Source organism: Triticum dicoccoides, chromosome 1A, assembly GCF_002162155.2.
Source record: "Triticum dicoccoides isolate Atlit2015 ecotype Zavitan chromosome 1A, WEW_v2.0, whole genome shotgun sequence".
Classification (NCBI taxonomy): Eukaryota; Viridiplantae; Streptophyta; class Magnoliopsida; order Poales; family Poaceae; genus Triticum; species Triticum dicoccoides.
In genome coordinates this window covers 245,237,532-245,259,639 of record NC_041380.1, presented here as the reverse complement: position 1 = coordinate 245,259,639, position 22,108 = coordinate 245,237,532, and the positions used below count along the sequence as shown (strand labels likewise).

The 22,108-nt window shown below is 48.7% G+C and overlaps 1 protein-coding gene across 4 annotated transcripts in view; it reads right to left on the bottom strand.

The window, feature by feature from the left end:
- Window positions 1–14,709: 14,709 nt before the first annotated feature.
- The window catches only part of LOC119267553 (maspardin-like), a 41,512-nt gene continuing 34,113 nt past the window's right edge, over window positions 14,710–22,108 (bottom strand). For all 4 annotated transcript variants that reach the window (XM_037548976.1, XM_037548960.1, XM_037548985.1 and 1 more), the window contains 4 exons: window positions 19,959–20,067; window positions 19,735–19,842; window positions 15,313–15,453; window positions 14,710–15,236 (listed from right to left, as the gene is read on the bottom strand). In XM_037548976.1, the coding sequence (XP_037404873.1) occupies window positions 14,964–15,236; window positions 15,313–15,453; window positions 19,735–19,842; window positions 19,959–20,067 (631 nt within the window). In that variant the 3' untranslated portion in view covers window positions 14,710–14,963. The remainder of the gene's footprint in view (window positions 15,237–15,312; window positions 15,454–19,734; window positions 19,843–19,958; window positions 20,068–22,108) is intronic.

Genomic DNA, 22,108 nt, shown 5'->3' with positions numbered 1-22,108 from the left:
GGTCGGCCCTGAGGGGTACCCGCGCGAGCTTAATAGCGAGTGATGTGGAGTCGGGTTGACCTGGAAGGTGCTCGCGAGATACTGACGAGGCGTGGTCGGGCATTCTTACCCCTTGCCGCAAGTCCTCGAGACGGGGCGACGGGGTCACATCTTTCGTGAGTCTCTGCTTGTTACCGCGTGTTCCTAACCCACTACGATTTGGATATTTGATCTGAGGGGCCTCTGGCCTGATAGCACTAACCATCACATGGGCATAGTATGGGCGTTCTATGTCGTATACATCAGCCGAAGCTTAATAGACGTTAGCGACTGAGCGGCACACGCCGGGTTGGACTGCGTAAGCACCTGCCTTTTGAAGGAGGTAGCTAGGTCTGCTCACCGGCCGCCCACGCAACGTGCAGGAGTTTCTGGGGCGATGGCCCATGACCCCTGGGGCATAGGTTTAGTCCGGCATGCTGACCTCTCTATTAAGCCTAGGTCGGGTTATGGTGTATTGTTTGGCCGAGGCCGGGCATGACCCAGGAAAGTGTGTCCGGCCAGAGTTAATCAAGCGTGATGGGTAAGTTGGTGCACCCCTGCAGGGAAGAAAACATTTATCGATAGCTTGTCCTACGGTAACAAACACTTGGAGTTGTATCCCGATTGATACAACTAGAACTGGATACTTGTGATGAGAAATGAATTGTGTATAAGAAATGGATAGTATGGCTCTGGGATTGCTTTCTTGCAGGGAGTCGAGAAAGGATCTTTGGCCGAGGTTGATAACACTATTACTACTTTACATTATGTCGATCTGTACTCTTCTATATGCTGCAAGATGCTTGAAGATGCTTGAAGATGCTAGTCTTTGATAGGCTAGGCTTTCCCCTTCTTTTCTGGAATTCTGCAGTTTAGTCCACAGATACAACCCATTCCTTTGATACAGATGCATACTTAGTTTAGATCTGATGTAAGTCTTGCGAGTACTTTGGATGAGTACTCACGGTTGCTTTGCTACCTCTTTTTCCCCCATACCCGATTGTTGCGACCAGTTGACGGATCCCAGGAGCCAGACGACACCACTGATGACTACTGCTACCCCAAGGGTGCCTACTACTACGTGACGGCCGCTGACGATCTGGAGTAGTTAGGAGGCTCCCAGGCAAGAGGTCTTGCCTTTTCGACCGATGTTGCTTTTGTGCTAGCCTTCTTAAGGCAAACTTGTTTAAATTATGTCTGTACTCAGATATTGTTGCTTCCGCTAACTCTTGTGTTTTTCGAGCTTATGTATTCGAGCCCTCGAGGCCCCTGGCTTGTAATATAAAGCTTGTATTATTTTAAATTTGTGTCTAGAGTTGTGTTGTGATATCTTCTCGTGAGTCTTTGATCTTGATCATACACATTTGCGTGTATGATTAGTGTACGATTGGATCGGGGGCGTCACAAGTTGGTATCAGAGCCGACTTCCTGTAGGTAGCCCCCTTTCCAACTCCTTGGCCGAAGTTGAGTCTAGTCACTACAAAAACTTTTACTAACATGGTTGTGTGTCTTACGGGCCCACGTTGTCATATGGGTGGTATTAGGATCTTTTATTCCTCGTCTATACTCTAGGACTCTGATCTCTCTTCTATTCGGGTTTAAATGGTTTTACTAACTCTAACATTAGGATCCCGTGACCACATTCACCCCAAAGCTGGATAAGCCATAGTTTTTCCTTAGAATAGTATTCTGAATAGTACACACACGGTCGTGTTGACTACGCAGTGGTATCCATCGTACCTCTTTCATTATGCATGTTACCTCATGAATGATCCTTGTCTTTGCAAATGCTCAATGATGAACTACCCCCTGTTACATGTTAGCAGGATGGTTAGACCCGCTGGTCGTTGTCGTGGTGCCAACGATCCACCACCGCCCGAATTCTTTGCTGGAATGATGCAACAATTTGAGCTAAACCGCCAGTTCATGGAAGGAATGATGGCTCAGTTTCCTCGTTCGAACATTAATCAACAGCCAACCCTAGTAACTCTGCAGGACTTCTTGCGCCTCAACCCAACTATCTACCGCAGCTCAACTCAACCCCTTGATGCTGAGGACTGGCTCCACGACATCACATATGAAATGGAGTCTGCAAGTGTGGCCCCTGCTAACTATGTCACCTTTGCATATTTCTTTCTGAAGGGTCCCGCTTCTCAATGGTGGGACAACCACAGGCGTACCCTGCCTACTGGAACGGTCATCACTTGGCCGGATTTCCAAGCTATTTTCCGTGCCCGCTTCATTCCTCAAGGAGTCATGGACAGGAAGAAGCGAGATTTCCGCAACCTCACCCAAGGCAACAATACTGTAGATGCTTATCAGCGGGAATTTCTGGACTTGTCTCGTTATGCTGAAGAAGACATTGCAACTGATGCTCGTAGGCAAGAAAAGTTCCGTGAAGGACTTCACCCTGATATTAAGCTAGCACTGCTCGCTCATGACTTTGCCGACTTCGCCACCTTGGTGAACAAGGCTAATCAGGTTGAGACTGGTCTTCAGGAACACCAGGGATCCCTTAGGCGCCACCATGACGCTGGCCTATCTTCGGGCCCGTCAGCGCAGAAGCGTCGGATATGGATTCCCCACATCATTTATCGTCCAGCTGCACCTGCACCAAGACAGTCTTATGCTACACCTCGTCTTCCCCCTCCACCGCAGAGGCAGCCCCTTCAGGCTGTACCACCCCAAGATTCTGCTCCCAATCCCAATGATGGTCTGTCCTTCAAGTGTGGCCTTCCGGGTCACCGCTCCAGGAACTGTCCTGAGAATCAGAATCAACTGGCTCTTCCTGCTGCTGGTCGTGGTAACGATCAACCCCTAACAACATTGATCTGAATGAAGCTCAAGACGAGCCTGCTACTGTGATGGGTACTCTCCTTGTTAATTCAGTACCAGCATCTTCTTTATTTGATTCAGGAGCATCGCATTCATTCATGTCAGAAAATTTTGCATATGCACACGACATTCGATGCGAGCCCATGAACACTCCGATAGTGGTACACACCCCTGCGGGTCAGTGTCGAACTACCATGATTGGTCACGACGTCCCCGTTGAAATTGAAGGGTTGGAATTTCATGTTTCTCCCATTATTCTGGAGTCTTCCAACATTGACCTCTTTCTGGGAATGTAATGGTTGAAAGCACATACTGCCTCTATCGTTTGTCCCACCAAAGTCGTTCATCTCCTACATCCTTCCGATGAGATAGTAAGCTACCATGCTCAGATTGTTCAAAACGTCGAAGCATGACTTTATGCTTTGAATGTGTAGAACGTGGCACCTCTTGAGGGAATTGAAAAGATTCCAGTTGTTCGCGACTTCCTAGATGTCTTTCCAGAAGAACTTCCAGGAATGCCCCCTGCCCAGGCTGTCGAGTTCATCATCGATTTGAAACCAGGCACCGTTCTTATCGCCAAACGACCCTACAAGATGCCACCTCATGAACACCTTGAACTTAAGGAGGAAATCGACAAATCTCTTCGCAGTGGTTTCATTTGTCCAAGTTCCTCTGCTTGGGGAGCACCTTCTCTCTTTGTGAAGAAGAAGGATGGAACGAACCGTTTGGTCCAAGACTATCGTCCTATCAACCAAGCTACAATTCAGAACAAATATCCCCTTCCTCGGATCAATGATCTATATGATCAACTTGCTGGTTCATCAATATTCTCTAAACTCGACTTGAGGTTGGGTTACCACCAGATCCGTGTTCGTGCAGAGGATATTCCAAAGACCGCATTCGTCACTCGTTATGGTTCTTACGAGTACACCATCATGTCTTTTGGCTTGACCAATGCTCCAGCCACTTTCTCTCGTCTGGTGAACTACATATTCATGGATTACCTCGACAATTCGTCATAGTCTATCTGGATGATATCCTAGTATATTCGAAGAACAAAGGAGAACATGCTGAACATCTTCGACTTGTTCCAGAGAAGCTTCGAGAACATCAACTTTATGCCAAGTATTCCAAGTGCGAATTCTGGCTTCCTGAAGTAACCTACCTTGGGCATGTCATCTCCAAGGATGGTATTGCCGTCAACCCAGAGCGAGTGCAGGCTATTCTTGACTAGACCTCTCCGAAGACTGTCAAGCAAGTCAGAAGCTTTCTCGGTCTAGCCAGCTATTGTCGCCGCTTTGTCGAGAACTTCTCCAAGATCGCCAAGCCACTGACCAATTTGCTTCACAAGGGTGTTAAGTTCGATTGGATAGACAAATGTCAGGAAAGTTTCCAGGCACTCAAAGACAAGCTGACATCTACCCCAGTGCTTGCTCCCCCTGATTCTCACAAGGACTTTGTCACCTATTGCGACGCTTCACGTCAAGGATTAGGTCGTGTCCTAATGCAAGAGCGCAGAGTGATTGCTTATGCCTCTCGTCAAGTGCGTCCTCATGAAGAGAACTACCCAGTTAATGACCTTGAGCTTGTTGCGGTTATCTATGAATTGAAGCTATGGCGATAGTACCTTCTCGGTAATCGTTGTGAGATTTTCACCGATCATCAGAGTCTGAAGTACCTGTTTACTCAGCCAGATCTGAACCTCCGTCAGCAGCGATGGATGGAAGCTATTGCTGACTACAACTATGGCATATCCTATACCCTTGGTAAGGCTAATGTAATGGTCGATGCCCTGAGCCGTAAGTCTTATTGCAATAACCACATGGTCTACAAAGCTCAACCCTGCCTTTATGAAGAGCTATGCAAGCTGAACCTTCTACTAGTTCCACAGGGTTCTCTGAATAACCTTGTCTTGGAACCAACTCTTCTAAAAGCAATTAAGTCTGCTCAAGCCAAAGATGCTCATGTTGATCTGATGAAAAAGGATCTTGCCTTAGAGAAATCAAGAGATTTTTCACTTGGTGAAGATGGAAACTTATACTTCAGAGATCGCATTGTGGTACCCCGATTCGAGCTTATGACAGAGAAGGTGATGAAAGAAGCGCATGACACCCCTCTCTCTATTCATCCGGGAAGTACCAAGATGTACTTAGACATTTGTCAGAAATACTGGTGGTCCAAGATGAAGCAAGATATTGCTCGATATATCGAAGAATGTGACGTTTGTCGTCGCGTCAAAGCAGAATATCAGAAACCGGTTGGACTTCTGCAACCTCTCCCTATTCCTGAATGGAAATGGGATAAGATTCAGATGGACTTCGTCACTGGCCTTCCCAAGTCTCAGAAAGGTAACGATGCTATCTTTGTCGTCATCGGCCAATTCTCGAAGGTTGCTCACTTTCTGCCAGTCAAGGAGACTATCACTGCTAGTCAATTAGCAAACTTGTATATCTCCCGAATTGTGTCACTCCACGGCATTCTGAAGGAGATCAGTTCAGACTGTGGCAGTATATTCACTTCGAAGTTCTGGGATAGTTTCCAAGAGGCAATGGGAACTCATATTACCTGGAGCACTGCTTATAATCCCCAATCCCAAGGCCAAGTCGAGCGAGTCAATCAAATTCTTGAACACATGCTTCGAGCTTGTGTTATTTCTTTTGGTAAGAAGTGGGAAGAATCTCTCCCTTATGCGGAGTTCTCTTATAACAACAGCTATCAAGCCAGCTTGAAGATGTCACCCTTTGAAGTGCTTTATGGACGTAAGTGCTGAACCCCTCTGAATTGGTCAGAAACTGGGGAACGGACGCTCATTGGTCCAGACATTATTCAACAAGATGAAGAGCAGGTTCGCATTTTCCGGGATAATCTCAAGGTGGACTAGTCCTGCCAGAAGAGCAACTATGACTGGAAACACTGGGGTTCAACTTATCAACCTGGTGAACAAGCTTATCTATGTGTCACTCCTTTGAGAGGCACTCATCGGTTCGGAGTCAAGGCAAGCTAGCTCCGCGCTACATTGGTCCTTTCTGTATTCTCTCCCGTCGTGGGCTGGTGGCTTATCAATTGGAGTTGCCACCTCAGTTCTCTCACGTCCATGATGTCTTCCACGTGTCACAACTTCGTCGATGCTTCAAGGATCCAGAACGTGAAGTGAATCCGGAACTGATTGAAGTACAAGATGATCTCACATACAAGGAGCATCCGATCTGCATTCTTGAAGAAGCTGAACGTCGAACACGCCAGAAGGTTACCAAGTTCCTCAAAGTGCAATGGTCAAATCATTCTAAAGATGAAGCCACTTGGGAACGCGAGGATAACCTCCGTGTTGAATACCCCGATCTGTTCCCTTCTACCTCTTAATTCTCAGGATGAGAATTTCTTTTAGAGGAGAGTTGTAACACCCCGGTGTAATGATGCTACAGTAATCCCAGAGATCAAGCTAACCATTTTGCTATAACAGTGCTTAGCCACTTTAATCAATATTCCATTTCAAATTCCAGTTGAATTCAATCTCAAATTGTGTGTGAATTTCAAAAATGCTCAAACATAAAAACTAGAATGTTCATCATGTGTAAAATATTCTCCTGGTAATATTGGTGGTGAACCAACATTTTTGCAAAATGCATATGTGTCCTAAAATAGCTAAAACAGAAAAGCTTAAAAAACAAAAGAAAAAGAAAAAGGAAAGCAGAGGGAAGAGAGCGAAAGCCCCTGGCCTCCCCTTGGGCTTCGGCCCATCCCAACAGGCCGGCCCACCAACCTCCCCGGTCGCTCTCCCCTCCCCCTGTTCAACCGACCGAGAGCGCGCGCCCGTGCGTCACCGCCGAACCACCTCGCCGTCGACTAGGGGGATGAGGATCCCCTCGATGCCTCGGGCTCCCCTTCCACTTTCTCTGCCACCCACTCGCCCGCTCACTTCCCTCGTCCGCTCCTCCTCTCCTCTCTCCCTTCAGATCCATCACCACCGAGCTCCGTCGCCCCCAAGCACCACGCTCCACCGCGGCCACCGGCAGCCCCGAGGACCCCGGCCTTGTCCGTCTGCTCCGCCTCCCTCGACTACGCCTCCTCGACGAGCCACAGGACGCCGGGCGCCCCCGAATGCTGCCCCGGCCTCGTCTTCCATTTTGGATCACAGGAGCTTGCTGGCGTCGATCCACGGCACGACAACTCCTAAACCTCCCATGGGCCTTTCTTGCGCCGCGCGGTGAGACCCCCATCCTCTCACTCCCCTGGCCTCTTGAGCTCTTGTAGCCACCGCTCTACTTGCGCCTGAACACATCGCCGCCTCCGCTCGCCGCCGGCGTGCTTCCGGTGACCTTTTGGTCATGGGCTCAAGCCCGTTGCACTCCCCACGCCGCGTAGATACTCCCCCGCCTCTTCGTTTGCTCGATAGTGCGTCGTAGCTCCGTTTTCATCGAGCGCCCATGCACGCCGCCGCCGCCTCCGCCGCTCGCCAGTGCCGTTTCCGGCAGCTCCAGCTCCGGCCGGCCTCACCACGTGACGCGGCGGGCTCTCATTGTTCGAACGCGCCCGCCCGCGCCCGTGTTGGCCCCCTGTGGGCGAATCCCGGCCGTCTCTGACATTCGGCCACCGTGGATGGCCTCACCGGCATTGCTCCGGCGCGGGCGCTGACCTGGCACCGGCAGGGCCCGCCTCTGGGTCACTGCCCGTGGGCCCCCTGGCCAACTGTGCTGACTGAGAAGGCCCCAGCCACTGACGTGCGGGGCCCACCACTTAATCATCTAATTAGAATGTTTTAATAATTAAAACTAATTAATTTAGCTAAATTGTCACTGACACGTGGGGCCCAGCTGCTAATTAACCACATTTAATTAAAATAACCCACTGTTAGCCCTCTATCTATGACATGTAGGACCCACTGGTCAGTTTGACCAGTCAGTGGGTCTGTTGACCTGCTGATGTCATGATGACACTCTGCTGACGTCATATTTTCTTTTCTGTTAATTTAATTAATTCCAGAAAATGTTTAAAACTTTGAAAATTCGTAGAAATTAAACCGTAATTCCGATGAAAATGTTTTCTATATGAAAGTTGCTCAGAAAAATCCCACGAATCCGAATGCGTGGTCCATTCACCTGTCACATGCCCCTAGCATGCTGAACATGGAACCGTTCCCTCTCTTTCATCTGTCTAGAATTCATCTAACGCCGGGGATTCATCCTCGGATGTTTATCCCCTCCGTCTGCAACGTGTAGTACTATGTTAGGACAACCCTAGCTCTACCTATCGACTTGTTATCCTGTTATGCACTTGCTTGCTATGTATTTACTGTTTCTTCCCCCTCTTCCCTCTGGTAGACCCCGAGACCGATGCCGCCCCTATGATCGACTACGTCGACGACACTTCTTCCTTACAGCAGAGCTTCCAGGCAAGCAAACCCCCCTTGAGCATTCCGATATTGCCCATGTCTTTCCCTCTCATGCTTGCATTAGAACTGCTACTGCTTTATGTATGATCCTACTCTGATGCATAGCCTGTTTTTGTTACCTGCTTTCATACCTTACCTGCTTATCCTAAACTACTTAGTATAGGTTGGTTAGTGATCCATCGGTGACCCCCACCTTGTCCCAGTTGCCCTGCTTTATGTTCGATGACTCGATCAACGTGATTGACGTCTAGGCCCCGACACCGCACATCACCCCCCTAGTTGTACGGCTCTGCAGAGTTACCATCGAGTGCCGAGGGTGAAACCTCTAACGTCACTCCTGATGAGATCTCTGTAGTGTAGCTATACAGTCGAGGTCATCAAGGGTGATTTCCTCCTTAACCACTTCTGTTACGGCTCCGTCATGCAACCCCTCAAGTGTGAACCTCGAGGGTGGATCCTTTTACGTTTACCTTGATGATAACATTGAGTGGAATTCACCGGGGGTGATTCCTCGGGTTTTCCCCTTGGTGTTAGACACACAGTTACTATGGTTACTATGACTTTATACTAAACCATGTTACTAAAGACGGTTCGTCCCTGAGGGGTACCCGCACGAGCTTCATAGCGAGTGATGTGGAGTCGGGTTGACCTGGAAGGTGCCCGCGAGATACTTATGAGGCGTGGCCGGGCATTCTTAGCCCTTGCCACAAGTCCTCGAGACAGGGTGATGGGGTCACATCTTTCGTGAGTCTCTGCTTGTTACCGCGCGTTCATAACCCACTACGATTTGGATATTTGATCCGAGGGGCCTCTGGCCTGATGGCACTAACCGTCACGTGGGCATAGTATGGGTATTCTGCGTCGTATACATCAGCCGAAGCTTAATAGACGTCAGTGACTGAGCGGCGTGCACCGGGTTGGACTGTGTAAGCACCTGCCTTTTTGAAGGAGGTAATTAGGTCTTCTCACCGGTCTCCCACGCAACGTGCAGGAGTTCCCGGGGCGATGGACCATGCCCCCTGGGGCATAGGTTTAGTCCGGCGTGCTGATCTCTGTATTAAGCCTAGGTCAGGTTGCGGCGTATTGTTTGGCCGAGGCTGGGCATGACCCAGGAAAGTGTGTCCGGCCAGAGTTAATCGAGCATGATGGGTAAGTTGGTGCACCCCTGCAGGGAAGAAAACATTTATCGATAGCCTGTCCTACGGTAACGGACACTTGGAGTTGTATCCCGATCGATACAACTAGAACTGGATACTTGTGATGAGAAATGAATTGTGTATAAGAAATGGATAGTATGGCTCTGGGATTGCTTTCTCACAGGGAGTCGAGAAAGGATCTCTGGCCGAGGTTGATAACACTATTACTACTTTACATTATGTCGATCTGTACTCTTCTATATGCTGCAAGATGCTTGAAGATGCTAGTCTTCGATAGGCTAGGCTTTCCCCTTCTTTTCTGGCATTCTGCAGTTTAGTCCACAGATACAACCCATTCCTTTGATACAGATGCATACTTAGTTTAGATCTGATGTAAGTCTTGCGAGTACTTTGGATGAGTACTCACGGTTGCTTTGCTACCTCTTTTTCCCCCATACCCGATTGTTGCGACCAGTTGACGGATCCCAGGAGCCATACGACACCACTGATGGCTACTACTACCCCGAGGGTGCCTACTACTACGTGACGGCCGCTGATGATCTGGAGTAGTTAGGAGGCTCCCAGGCAGGAGGCCTTGCCTTTTCGATCGGTGTTGCTTTTGTGCTAGCCTTCTCAAGGCAAACTTGTTTAACTTATGTCCGTACTCAGATATTGTTGCTTCCGCTGACTCTTGTGTTTTTCGAGCTTATGTATTCGAGCCCTCGAGGCCCCTGGCTTGTAATATAAAGCTTGTATTGTTTTAAATTTGTGTCTAGAGTTGTGTTGTGATATCTTCCCATGAGTCCTTAATCTTGATCGTACACATTTGCGTGTATGATTAGTGTACGGTTGAATCGGGGGGCCTCACAAAATGCCATGGTTGTAGTAGTGATAGAGGCAAAGGTGTCCAATCTTTTGATGAGATGGTGGCTATCGTTTTGGAGGAAGTCGACTTTGACGATCCGACTACGAACGTGCGAGGATGTCGCGCCTTAACAATCGCTAAACTAACTCCAAGAGGTTATTGACCACGCCAAAGCACGATCAACCAGACCACGAAGGACTGTTTCCTGCAGGCAAACGAAGAACAAGCAAGAAACTAAGATTGCAATCTGGATATTGCGAATATAAGAGGAAAGCTTTATTGATCAATGTGGGGTTCTGTGACGCCTTTGTCTGGTCGTTGAACACAAACGAAGTACGTGAAGTTGCAGCTATGGCGAACTTTAATCTAAACAAAACCCCAAAGTCTAAACGATGCCCTAAGGGCTGTATATATGGAGGAAGAGGGGGGAATTTCGTGGCCCTTGGAGGAGGGGTCCGAAACCAACCCTAACTCTTGTTTCCCCACACATACAGACTCTAAAAACAGCCTATACTTAAGTATTTCGAAATTACATGGGCCTGGCCCAATAATAAGGTGACGCAGCACCTAGAATAGCCTCTGGACGAAATTTATGAAGTGGTATCTTGTATATTTCGTCCAAGACTTCATGCCCTCCTTATGGTGGCTTCAAAGTCCTAAAATCATCACTTGCAACTCCGTTCTTGTTCCCCTTGCGCATGCCATCATCTCCATGCTTGGTCTTGCTCCAGTGTTCATCCCTCTTATCCATGCCAGACCCTTCATTTTTAAGCAAAACAAATGTATCTAATTTAGGCAGCCTCGTATTCTCATGAACATTAGAATCATTACCAAGAAACGGAAGTACCTGATAATTTAATTGGTGTGCGCGAGCTCTAGTAATTGGTCTAGTATATGTAACAGTAGGGATTGTGGGTGTAACAATGATATTGATGTCCTCATCAAGTAGCCACCTATGTAAGTAGATGTTTAATTTGGTTATGCAAGCATGTCCTTATAAGTGTGTGTGTGTGTGTGTGTGTGTGTGTTGTTGTTCTGTATGCAATCCCATCGCACAACACACACGTCTTATTAACAGCAACCGTTTGTGTTATTATCGGTATTCACACACATTTCTAATTACAGACCTGTTTGCCGCGTATCACACACATCTTGTTCATTTGAACCGTTTCTGTTCTCATGTCTCAACGCAAATAGTTCATCTGAGTGAACTGCATGTCGTATATCACACACACCTTTGATCTGGCTAACCATTTCCATTGTGTTGCCTAATCACAAACAGTTCATCTGAGTGAACCATATGTTGTTCATCGCACACACCTTCATCTGGCTGTCCGTTTCTTTTGTTCCTCCTCATCGCAAATAGTTAATTGATCTGAACCGTATGCCCTGCATCACACACGCAACTAAAATCTTAACCGTGTTTGATGCATCCTCCATCGCAAACTTTTTGCACCTTTTTTGACGGGTTTTTTACACCATCGTTTGCGATTATGGCATCACACACAGTTTCATCAAAGGGTCTCTGGTCGTAGTTTTCGCATTATATATAACAGTGGGTGAAATGAACCTGGTGAAGTGAAGCCAACATGTGATGCACATCGAAAGTACTACTAATCAAACTAGATCAAGTTTGGATTAGAGTAGTGCTTTCGACATGCACCACATGTTGCCTCCACTTGAATCTACTCCACGTTCATTTCACTCACTGTTATATATAATAAGTAATCATGGTCATAAAATCATATGATGAAAGTACTGTATATAAAACCACACAATGAAAATAAGCTGTATTTTTAAAAATATAGGAAAATTTAGCAGAAGCGCCTTTTAGAACAAGCGCTACTGCTACTTACAAGTAGCAGTAGCGCTCCCTTTCCAGCGCTACTGCTACTAGTTAGCTGTAGCGCCTTAGTGGTAGCGCTGGATCCACCGCTACTGCTATGCATATTTCAAGCGCTACTACTAGGGTTTTCCCTAGTAGTGATGAGCTACCGCAAGTGCACGTACCCCATCGTTTTCGCATTTGAAGAACACCCATCCAGGGTGCTTCGGCATGCCCGAAGTTAGCCGCAGCATGTCCGTGTGCAGTCGTCGCACTGTATGAGCGGCGTCGGCGAGCCACAGAGCCGCTGCGCGAGCGTCGAGCCCAGTGGACGGCCGGACGACTCCATGCCCGCAAACCGTCGGCGGCGGCGGGAGGACGAACCCGTACCTGCATGCAGCGATGCGCCCTTGCCCGGGCTGCGGGAGATGCTCCCCGACCATTCCATCGCTTGGCGCAGCGCCCGGCGGCCGGAAAAGCCAAATCCGACAGCCTGCGATGAAGGGCCACAGATCCGCAAATTCGACGGCCCGCCGACACAGGGAGGGAGAGGGAAGGCCTCGTGCATGTGGCAGCCTTCCGGCGTGCTCCCGCCAACTACTGTCGCCGGAATCTTGGGCGGCGGCTGGGCGAGGGGAAGAGGGGAGGTGGTTGGTGGGGAAAGCGCGGGCTGAAATGTCACTCCACCAATCGCTTCCGCTTATATGCAGGGCACCGCAGCAGCGAGGGAAAATTCTGCGTATTCGCAGGTTGGGCCCGAGATTTCGCCGCGCCCCTCAAAAAAATTTGCAGACCGGGATGGGATGCGGGGTCTGATCGGGTAGGTTTTCCCGCCCCGACCCGCATTTTGGCGGTTATTTTGCGGGTCGGAGCGAGATGCGAGGTTTGCTAGAGATGCTCTAACTTGATCCTCGTAGTTGTAAAGTACTTCAATATGGTCCCGGTACAAGAAAATACGTGCTTAATGTGGTCATCGCTATGCGAGCTAGCCACCAGGCCAAGTCCGTGAGTTTGTTTAATATGGGATGCATTGTCTACTATATGCATATCGTTGTCTTTAAAAAAAATCGTGAATTTATAAAATGTTCATCAATTTTTTCAAAAAAGCATTCATCGATTTAAAGAATGTTCATGATTGAAAAAATAAAAGTTCATGTCTACAAAAAATGTCCATGAATTTTTTTAAAAATATTCAAAACAATGTTTGGGAATTAAAAAAAGATTTCCAATTTTTTTAAATGTTCAATGATTCAACAAGATATTCATGAATTTAAAAAATGTTTGTCACAAACAATAAATGTTCTTGAATTTCAAAAGTTATTTCCAAAGAAATATTCGCCTATGCAAAAGAAACTTGTTGACGAGTTCCAAAAAACATGCATGCAACTTGAAAAAATGTTCTTGAATTCAAAAAGATTCACAAATTTGTAAAAAAGCTCATGAATTTAGAAAATGTTCGCAACTTGAAAATTATGGTGAACTTTTTTTCAATTAGGTGAACAAATTTTAAATTCGAAAAATATTTACCAATTTGACTATGTATACTTAAATAGACTATGTATACCTAAATTGATTTCTTTTCTAAAAACCTAAATAGATTTCTTATAGAAAATACTACATATATAAGAAGTGCATCTCCACACATATAGCACACACATGCTTGGACGAATACACTGTGCATAGTTTGCATAGTTTGATAAAATTCCCAACAACATTCAGAAAATGTTTATTCCCATTCTAAAAATAAGTGTAACATTAAAAGGAAATACTCACATATTTCCAAATAATGTATGTGAAATTTTCCAAAATGTTTGTACAATGTAAAGAAAAAAGTTTGCGTAGTTTACAAATAATGTGTGTGAAAATTCAAATGTTTATACAATGTAAAAGAAAAGTTTGTGTAGTTTGATAAAATTCCCAATAACAATGGGCCAATAAAGTTTTTTGGAACTCGTCAACAAGTTTGTTTAGATAGGCGAACATTTCTTGAAATTGGGGAACAACTTTTGAAATTCATAAACATTTTTTGTTTGTAACAAGATAGCAGATTTGGCGTGGTGGCTAGCTCGCCCAGCCATGGGGCATAGCTTGTCGGTCTCAAATCCCCCCGGCGTTTTTTCAACCTCAGAGACCGTATTAAGCACATACTTCTTATGTGTGCTTCATGAATTTGACGTTGTGCTGGTGAAGCACTTGTAAATTGCTTGCGTAGAAGCTGTTTTGATGTCCTGTACATGGAATTCTCCAAAGCGCCTGTGATGTATTCACATTACAGTGCTGGGCCAGAGTAAGTAAACTGATAACGTTTCAAGCAGGATGCAAACGAAACAATGAATGTGCCGTTACACTTCTGGTTCCAGTGTCACCTATTTCCCTTTGCGTTTGTCAACCAAACACCTCCAAATAGTTTCCCTACACATCACATCTCAAGCATCACATCGCAAGGAAGGTCCACCAAAACACAGCATTATAAAAAAGGAAAACACACTCCGTCTTCCCCGCACGCCAAAGCAAATAACATTTTTTTTTATGAAAAATTCCAACACCAGCTACGTGTGCGTCCAACTCTTCTAATAGAGATTAAAATTGGCAAGACACTACAAAATTATCGAGGTTATGCAATTTATTTGGTTGAAAGAAAAACAAGCAAATCACATGTCTCGGGCATCTATAATTCATCAATGTACGAGCCTACAAGCACAGAATAAAGAAGAAATTCCTATATTACACAAAATACATGAATGAATTCCATCAGTTGTTCCAATGCAGTCGCGCCACTCACGGGTCTGCTGATATTCTAGAAGACGAGTTCTATACTCCGGCAAAAGGCATAACTTCATACATTAAACAACCGGCTTGAAGAAATATACAAAACGGATGTATAGTAATGATGCATCATGAGCACGCACATAGGGAAACATGCAGAGCTGAACTGACCATACCTAGCACTATGCTTGTTGGTACCAGTCCATCTGAATTAGGTGGCCCTGATTCAGAGTGCTCCGTCTTACGGCCATCACTACCTGAACTACGGTCCCCATCATCTCTGGGATGGTCATCAAAACTGTTTCCATCTTCGTGGTCGTTTGAGCTCCCGGAGCTACCATCCCGTGTGAAACCCTGGACTAGATCTGGTCTTGGTTCTACTCCAACTCGCCTTAAGTGTAGCTGCCAGTATTTTGCAATTTGTTCTTCAAAGTTCCACATTAACAAACAAATGGAGAAGGAAGATAATCAATAATACCTGAAGGTACAAATTGACCTCATCTGGACGTGACAGGAAGGGAAAATCCCCACCAGTCCTCAGTACTGCACGCTTTGCACTTGGGTACCTTTCATTCACTTGGTCCTTCAACTGCTGAGGAACAGCAGAGTAGTCGTTCGTCTGTGCATAGATGTTCACTGAACATAGTTACCGTACAAGGGATGCTGGAGTGTCAAAACTAACAGATAGGAGAAAGAATCAATCTTGGAAGTCCTTGTGAATTGAGGGCTTCAAATGCATAGATTATTATATGGTACAAAAGATTAACATGCGTTTTGCGTGACCGCCGGTTACGCTGTGCCGCACCAGGCCTCGCGCTGCTGCACCCCCCGCGATTGGACGTTGGGTGACTTCCTCCAGGCTGCCACCAAGCACCTGAACGCAACCCTGCCTCCCCCTGGTAGGCATCCACGGAGGCAACCCCTCAACTTCTCCCCTCGCCATGGGCGCTCCACCACTGCGGCGCACATTGGGCATCATTGGCACGGGCCAGAAATCACCCCCGCCGAGATGAAAGCATATGATGGTGTCTTCGCGACACCCCTCCCCCTCGCCGTCATTTCGGCCATCGCCGCTCTAGTTGATCGAGAGATCCCGCATGACCTTGGTGCCATGCCTACCCCTCGCGCCCCTCGTCGACACTACAGCAACTTAGGCATCAAGTTCCCCCCTTCCCCCATCGATCTAGTTATATGGATCATGGCCTCAAGATCGTTGTATGGAACATGCGTGGCCTCAACTCCCGTGCCTTCCGTTTGAGTATGCGATCTCTCCTTGACACTACCGGGGCCGCTATTGTGTGCCTCCAGGAAACGAAAATGGAGTTGATTTGCTCGTCGGTGGTTTTAGAGACTCGGTTCGGAGTTTGAAGAGTATGTGTATCTGCCTGCGATCGGCACGCGTGGCGACATTCTACTCGCTTGGCGGGGCAGGGCCGTATCTATCACAGACCCCCAGTTCCCAGTTCACCACGAACGCGATTACCGCCAAGGTGCAGGCACTCCATGGTGGATGTCCGTGGTTTATGGACCGCGGGAGGACGTCAACAAAATTGCTTTCCTCTAAGAGCTCCGTGACATTCGCCTCGATTGTGCTTGGCCTTGGATGATTTGCGATGACTTCAACCTCATATATCGCGATGAGGACAAGAATAACGGCAATCTCAATCACCACGTGATGGGCAGGTTCCAACGCCCAATCAACGACCTAGCACTCAAAGAGGTTTACCTCAATGGCCGGCGCTATACATGGTCAAACGAGCAATCGCCGCCCACCCTCGTCCACCTCGACAAGGTGATGTGCACTTCGGATTGGGAGGAATTGCACAGGGAATGCCACCTACGATGCCTTGCGTCGGTAGTGTCGGACCATTGCCCCTTACTCCTGGATTGCGCCTTGAAGCCCATCGCTCGCCAGCGTTTCCGGTTTGACGACTTCTGGTTACGCCTTGACGGCTTCCAGGAGATGGTGCATGCTGCTTGGACCTCTGTCCACGACGATGACCCCATCAAGTGCCTCGTCCTCCACTTGCAAGCCACTGCCCGTGGCCTGACCAGCTGGAGCTCGCGCTCGGTCGGCACCGTCAAGCAGAAACTTGCAATCACTCAGGAGCTCATATCACGATTTGACCGCGCCCAGGAGGATCGCGTCCTCACGCCGCAGGAGGACTGGTTGCGCAAGCAGCTTAAGATTGTGCACCTCTGCCTCGCCTTGCTGGAGTGCTCCATTGCCAGGCAGCGCACTCGCGTCTCGACGTACAAGCTTCTTCCACCGGCAATGTTCCTACCGCCGTCAAAAGAACACAGTCCACAGCCTTGTCACTGGCAACCGCGTGCTCCTCGACCACACCAACATGGCCGAGGCTGCTTTCCAGCACTACGACGACCTCCTCGGGACTGTTGTTGATCGCGACCACACCATCAACTTCGAGCTCATTGAGCCCAGCAACCTGATCGATTTGGACGCGCCGTTTAGTGAGGATGAGATCTGGAGCGCTATGAAGCACCTGCCCGCGCGCAAGATGCCCTGCCCGACAGATTTACCGCAGAGTTCCTCCACGCGTGCTGGAGTATCGTCAAGAGCAACTTCGTTGCAGTGTTCCAGCAGCTCTACGACATGCACAGTCGTGGCTTTCACCGCCTGAACCAGGCCCTGCTAATGTTGCTGCCTAAGCGCGCCGACACCAGTACATTGGGCGGCTATCGTCCAATTAGTCTCACTTGGTCGTGAAGATCTTCGCAAAGGTTCTCTCCCTTCGCCTCACGCCCAAGCTTGACAATTTGGTGAGTCGAAACAAGAGCGCGTTCATCCCCGGCCGCTGTCTTCACGACAACTTCGTGCTCGTGAAGCAAACAGCACGCCTCCTGCATCAGTTGGGCGCACCCCGAGTTATGCTAAAGCTCGATCTGACCCGCGCATTTGACTCGCTCTCATGGCCCTTCGCCAGTATGGCTTTGGCGAGAGATTCCTCGAGTGGCTTGCGATCCTGCTCTCCTCGGGCAATACCAGGGTCCTGCTGAACGGCGAGCCAGGGCCCTCGATCTGGCAGCGCTGTGGATTGCGCCAGGGTGACCCCCTCTCGCCGCAACTTTTCTCCTTGGTTGTGGACATCCTTGGGTGGCTGATCAAGCGCGCCATCGACGACGGCATACTACAGCGACTCCACCCTCAACGGCCAATACAGGCAATCTCGCTATATGCCGACGACGTGGTCCTCTTTTGCCAACCATCGCCAGCCAACCTAGCTGCTGTCAAGGGTATTCTGGAAATCTTCAGGAGAGCCTCTGGCATGCGAATCAACTACGCCAAGAGCTCAGCGACTCTGCTGCACTGATCCCAAGGAAGCTGCACCTGTGGTCGAGACACTTGGGTGCCCCATAGTCGAGATGCCCTTCTCCTATCTTGGGATCCCACTTACGTTGTGACGCCCTACTGCCGCGCAACTCCAGCCATTAGTGGATCACACTGCTGGCTGCCTCCCCTCCTGGAAAGCCCACCTGATGAACCGCATGACCGTCTCGCCCTTGTCAAATCCGTCATGGGCGCGATACCAATACACCAGCTCCTGGTGTTCACCCCGCCTAAGAAGACTCTCAGACAGCTCAAAAAGATACAGCGAGGTTTTCTCTGGGTTGGACGCGCCGCCGTTTCGGCCACTACCACGTTAATTGGCGCCGCGTATGTCGCCCCCTGCCCCGGGCGACCTGGGGGTCCAGGACCTGGAGCGCACTAGACTCTCCCTTAGGCTGCGTTGGCTTTGGTTCTCTCGCACTAACAACACCCGCGACTGGTCTGCTCTTGACATGCAGTTCTCCGCGGAGGAATAGGTCATATTCTTTGCGTCAACCTACATGATGATTGGTGATGGGCTCACTGCCAAATTCTGGGAAGACCGCTGGATTGATGGGCGTTCGATCAGCGAAATTGCCCCACTCCTATACGCGTGCATCCCCAAGCGGCGCAGAAAGCACAGGACCGTGGCTGAGGGCCTCCATGACCATGGCTGGGCCCGTGACATTTAGGGTATCCTTAGCGTGCACGAGATCGGGCAGTACTTCTTGCTTTGGCAAAAGCTCAAGGGCCTCACGCTCATTGAGGAACCCAATCGCCTAATCTGGAAGTGGACCTCGAGCGGCGTCTACACTGCGCAATCCTGCTATCGCGCCTCCTTTGGCTGTGTCCTGCGATGCATGGAGGCTGATCTGGAAATCTTGGGCACCCCCCAAAGTGAAGTTCTTCCGCTGGTTGGCGAGCCAGGATCGCTGCTGGACGGCCAACTGCCTCACGCGGCGTGGCCTACGGCATCCTCCCCGGTGCCCCCTCTGCGATAAAACTATGGAGACAATCCGTCAGCTATTGCTCGAATGCCTCTTCTCTCGACAGGACTGGCATGAGATATTGGCTTGGTTACGAATGACGAACAGTGCCCAATGAATGAAGCCTCGCTGAAGGATTGGTGGCAGCAAGCAAGGCAAGACACCCCCAAGCCCCTTCTCAAAGGCTTGGCCTCCATCGCCCTCATGCCATGGGTGATCTGGAAGCCCAGGAACGAGTGCATTTCGACGACAATCTGCCGTCTACCCACTCCCTCATTACGAATGACGACCAGCGCCCATTAGTTACTTCCGTGTACTCCGTAACCTACCTCCTAGGAGGATGGTAAACACAAACTCTCTCTTTTCAATGCAATGAAACACAAGTCTTGTGCGTTTTCTCGAAAAAAAGATTAACATGGTTTTCTAAGCATAAGAGTCAGAGAGGTTAGGAACTGATTTATCAATCTTAAATTAACCAAAGACCACAGCAAAAACTCTCATAGGCAATCGTTGGATTGAAGTAAAAATAATTTAGGAAAACTTACATACACTAATCTGTCATGTTATAACTGAGTTAGGTGCTTACATCCATTATTGTGATGAATGAATCAGGTAGCGATAATGACCCAACTGATGCAACATTGACATTTAATATCAACCTTGACGAAAGGTCTTCTCTTGATAATGTCTCTACCTGGCATGCAGAAGTTCGATCTTACCAAATCATAAACTAGGAAAAATAGAAGAGCATCAAGATCCATTACGTTACTTATATTTATAACATGCCTAAGTGTTTGAACGTGATACAACCTGACCCACTACAAAATCCACAGAATCTGCAATGAATGGTTCATGTGGACCATCTCGAATTCCTGTTAAGAGATACCTCTTCAGCAAAAAAGAAGGGGTCCAACTGACACTGCAATATCACAAAGTAGTTGAGACAGAATAAATGATTATTATCTGCAGTAATGATTTATAGGCAAAATACAAACATAAAATATTAGCTAATGTTGCATTGAAGAAATGCTTTGAGATTTTATTTTCTTTTCAAAACATGCAGGAGAGCTGCATGTAATTTCATTTAAGATAGAACGGCAAGATAGGCACGACCCATACATCGCCATAGAGGCATGCCCCAACAATAGAACCAAACGACCCAAGGATTGCCAACCTAAGAATCGGCGATCCGCCACTAGAAGACCGACAAGCCCAGCCTAAAATGTGCCTGAAACAGCCAGCAATCACAACCCATACAAGATTAGAGCATCTCCAATCCCCACCCCCCACCCCTCCAGCAGGCCCCCCATTTATCGCCGGCTCGAAAAAACGGCCCAGTCGCGCCCCCAGGAGCCCAAATTTCACCGGTTAGGGCAAAACTGGCGCCGGCGGACCCAGGCCCAACCCAGCGTGCTGGGGGCCGACCAGGGGAAAGGAAAATGGCGCCAAAACTTCCCGCGCCAGATTCCCACCCCATGGGCCCGCCAAGTCAGCGACTAGCATCTTCGTCCTCATCCCATCGCCTCGGCTCCCGCGCGAATCAATGCCAAGGCTGCCACTGGTCAGCCTTCAATTGATCACGGGCGATGCAATGAAGGCGAGCTGCCGCGTGATGCGGAGCATCCCAAGATCATCCTCATGGATCTACCTACGTCTCCCACGACACCACTTGGACCAATGACAAGGGCACGAGCAAAGGCTATCGAAGATAAGGTGAACTCGCTCCTCTCCGAACTATCATTTCCTATACATGAGACATGGCTACTACCTCAAGCGGAAACACTGTGTGATCAAGGACTTGGAGGAGAGCCACGGAGCGACTACACCCAATGGACAAGACGACGAGAACACCAACCGTGAAGGACAAGAAGAAGAGCTGCGGAAGAAGCCCCAGCCACCGGACGACCGGTCGGGACCGGACGTTTGGCGCTGAAGCCCCAGCCGAGCTAAGCGAGCGGACGTCCGGCCCGGACCGGACGACCGGCAACCCCGCACCCGAGCCAAACGAGCGGAAGTCCGACGTCACCGGACATCCGGCGACCGGACGACCGGCCACTTCCGGAAATCCGCTACTTCAGCATCCGAGTCAGAACGAGCGGACGACCGGCGACTACCGGACGTCCGGCCGCCCATGAGCCACCGGACGACCGGTCCCCAGCAGACGTCTGATACCTGTCTGCGCACAGGAATCGGGCCTGAGGCCCATGTATCCCCTCACTTCGTCCCCATTTGCACTAAGACTATAAATAGACCTCCTCCTCCTCCTAACTAGGGTTAGCATTGTGATAGCTCATATTAGAGATAGAGCCTCGCTCATCCACATCGGATCTACTCTTCGAGAGAGACCACGGCCCCTCTACGGAGAAGATCCCCTTGGATTCAAGACCCCCTTTTGGGTGGCCCCATCAAGACCTCCTTTGGAGAAGAACCGGTTACCGTGTATCGTCCCTTGTTGATATATCTCCCTTTGTGTTCATGGATCTAGCGCATGTGTGATCATACTTGTTGGTTTGAGTGTTCTCTTGTGTTCCCCTTGTGATTTTCCCCTCGTGTTTTCCCTCGTGTTCTTCGTGTTCATCAAGGGATCCGCTCCTTTCGTGAAAGATCAGCCATCTAGGGTTCCACCCTACATCATCTTGGTATCATGAGCCACGTTGATCACGATTTCGGAGCCTCCCTGTTGTGTTTCTACCTTTGTTTTTGTTGATTTTGCCCCTAATTCGAAAATTCCCCACAAAAATAGCCCCAATTTTTTTTTGTGATTTGTTGGTGTGATGAAATTTTGTTGGATTTGATTCGTGGATTTGCTTTGCCTTAAGTGGATCTAGCTCTCCCCTTCATCTCCACCTTTTCCATCCACTAAATCGCCCGGATTCGGCGAATTTTGACCTCTCCTTGAAGAACCCTAGTTGTTCATCCCGTGGCCGATTTTCGCCCACGCACGGGCAAAAACCTGACGA